This window comes from Macadamia integrifolia, unplaced genomic scaffold (assembly GCF_013358625.1).
Source record: "Macadamia integrifolia cultivar HAES 741 unplaced genomic scaffold, SCU_Mint_v3 scaffold3055, whole genome shotgun sequence".
Taxonomy (NCBI): Eukaryota; Viridiplantae; Streptophyta; class Magnoliopsida; order Proteales; family Proteaceae; genus Macadamia; species Macadamia integrifolia.
Genome location: NW_024869166.1, coordinates 30699 through 33090, shown reverse-complemented (window position 1 = coordinate 33090; position 2392 = coordinate 30699). Strand labels below are relative to the sequence as shown.

The 2392-nt window shown below is 48.6% G+C and overlaps 1 protein-coding gene across 1 annotated transcript; it reads left to right on the top strand.

The window, feature by feature from the left end:
* Positions 1-83: 83 nt before the first annotated feature.
* On the top strand, positions 84-1214 carry LOC122067673 (putative cytochrome c biosynthesis ccmC-like mitochondrial protein). The gene has a single exon (XM_042631519.1). The coding sequence runs from the start codon at positions 221-223 to the stop codon at positions 989-991; it is 771 nt and encodes a 256-aa protein (XP_042487453.1). The 5' UTR covers positions 84-220; the 3' UTR covers positions 992-1214.
* The last annotated feature ends 1178 nt before the right edge of the window (positions 1215-2392 follow it).

Here is a 2392-nt window from a genome sequence, read left to right as displayed (position 1 = left end):
ATCAAACTACTGCGCGTTAGCGCCCAGCAAGCAACCAAGCAACGGATGAGCGCGACGCGCGAGACGTCAGGATAGGAGCGCGCTAGCGCAACGTTTTCTTGCTGGGGCGCGCTAGCGCGCTCATGGAGTTGATTCTTTGGTAAGCATGCGAAATCCTTTGATTGCGTATTGAATATACATCCATGTCTTTCTTGTTCACTAGCTAGGACCAAATTCTCACATGTCCGTTTCGTTATTACAACCTTCTTTCTTTATGTCAAAGACCAGAAGCTACGCGCAAATTCTCATTGGATCTCGGTTGTTCTTAACAGCGATGGCTATTCATTTAAGTCTTCGGGTAGCACCACAAGATCTTCAACAAGGTGGAAATTCTCGTATTCCGTATGTACATGTTCCTGCGGCTCGGATGAGTATACTTGTATATATCGCAACGGCTATAAACAGTTTTATGTTCCTTTTAACAAAACATCCCCTTTTTCTTCGCTCTTCCGGAACCGGTACAGAAATGGGTGCTTTTTCTACGTTGTTTACCTTAGTGACTGGGGGGTTTCGGGGAAGACCTATGTGGGGCACCTTTCGGGTGTGGGATGCTCGTTTAACCTCTGTATTCATCTCGTTCCTTATTTACCTGGGTGCACTGCGTTTTCAAAAGCTTCCTGTCGAACCGGCTCCTATTTCAATCCGTGCTGGACCGATCGATATACCAATAATTAAGTCTCCAGTCAACTGGTGGAATACATCGCATCAACCTGGGAGCATTAGCCGATCTGGTACATCAATACATGTTCCAATGCTCATTCCAATCTTGTCCAACTTTGCTAACTCCCCCTTCTCAACCCGTATCTTGTTCGTTCTGGAAACACGTCTTCCTATTCCATCTTTTCCCGAATCTCCTTTAACGGAAGAAATAGAAGCTCGAGAAGGAATACCAAAACCTAGTTCACTCGCTGAGATTGACGGTTCATGCCGGAAAGGTACGAAGTTGGACTAATTTGGAAACATTGGGCAATTTACTTTATACCTACTATTCCGTCTGGTTTTTGGTTCCTAGTCCTATTTTATTAGTAGCCATGATTGGGGCTATAGTACTTACTATGCATAGGACTACACAGGTGAAAAGACAGGATGTATTCCGACGAAATGCTATTGATTCTAGGAGGACTATAATGAGGAGGACGACAGACCCGCTCACGCCCCCCGGTCGGCCGTGTTTGCGACCAGGGGAGGGGCTCCCGGTGGGAATGGGAGAGCCTTCGCTAGCGCTTTGGATGAGCACAAGCTCACCCTGCCTGTACTATTCAATAATGGAAGGAGACTTTTGAAATGATTGACCGCTGAACTGAGATGCCAGGTGCGGCTCAGAGAAGAGGAGCATGACATATGATGCTGTAGCTGTAGCAGCAGCCGTAGCAAGGCCCACTCTCACTATTAGAGAATTTTAGCGAGCAATGAGGGCATGCCTCTAACGAGAGCTGTATTCAGAGTTGCGGGACCTATGGTGAGAGGCTAGAGCAGACCTCTCTACTAGTCTAGTGTAGGGCTTGCAATCGGTCTTTTAGCTCGTTCATCTAATTCTGCTGGTCTAGGAGTGGCTCCCCTGCTTCGGGAGTCGCCTCCCCAAAATACGACGGCCTGATCAAGAGAGCCAGAAGCTGGGGCCGCCCGCCGGAGCTTCTTTCTATTGACTCTGTTTGTTTCCGGGGGGCTTGGCTTGAACCACTCCCATTGAGGCTGAGTAAAGAACTGAAGCTAGCAGCTCCCTCGAGTTCACCGGTGAGGCCCGGGGCCAAAGAATCAATGGAATTGACTTCGTCGTTGCGAAACGAGTCAAGAAGGAAGGACGTCAAGCCCCTCAGAGGCACTCGAGGATACCATTCTGATAGGGACTTAAGTTCTGTATCAGAACTGTACGAAAGAACGTGTTAAAAATCAAGGCAGCTATTGGCAGGCAAGCTACCTCTCTCCGTCCGGATCAAAAAACGGATTCTCGGCTCAGCAGCCAGAACAGACAGGACGCCTGTCTCCTGGAATTTTGGTTGTCCTGTTCGGATCAGGGCTGGGGCGTATGCCAGGTGACTTAGAAAAGGATAGGTAACCCGCTTCTAATAGTTAGTTTTTTCATTCGGGCTTGCACTTACCGCTATTTTTGGGGGTTTGATATTGTGGTAGTTGTATGGTAAGGTAGGGCTTTAATGGTATGGTAAGGGGTCAGGGGTAAGGAGTGACGCCGGGTAATTGGAGGTAAGGAACTGGGACGTGTTTCCTACCACGGGGATGACCCCTCCTGAGACTTATGGTGATCTATCTATATGGTCTCAGCCCGGGTCCTTGTACGCTGAAGCTGTCAAGTCCGTACGAGGCGCTGTAAGCGTTTCAGGAGGGCGATTTCCTT

Coding starts and splice junctions, on each gene's coding strand:
- LOC122067673 (XM_042631519.1), top strand. CDS start 221: ATGTCCGTTTCGTTATTACAACCTTCTTTCTTTATGTCAAAGACCAGA.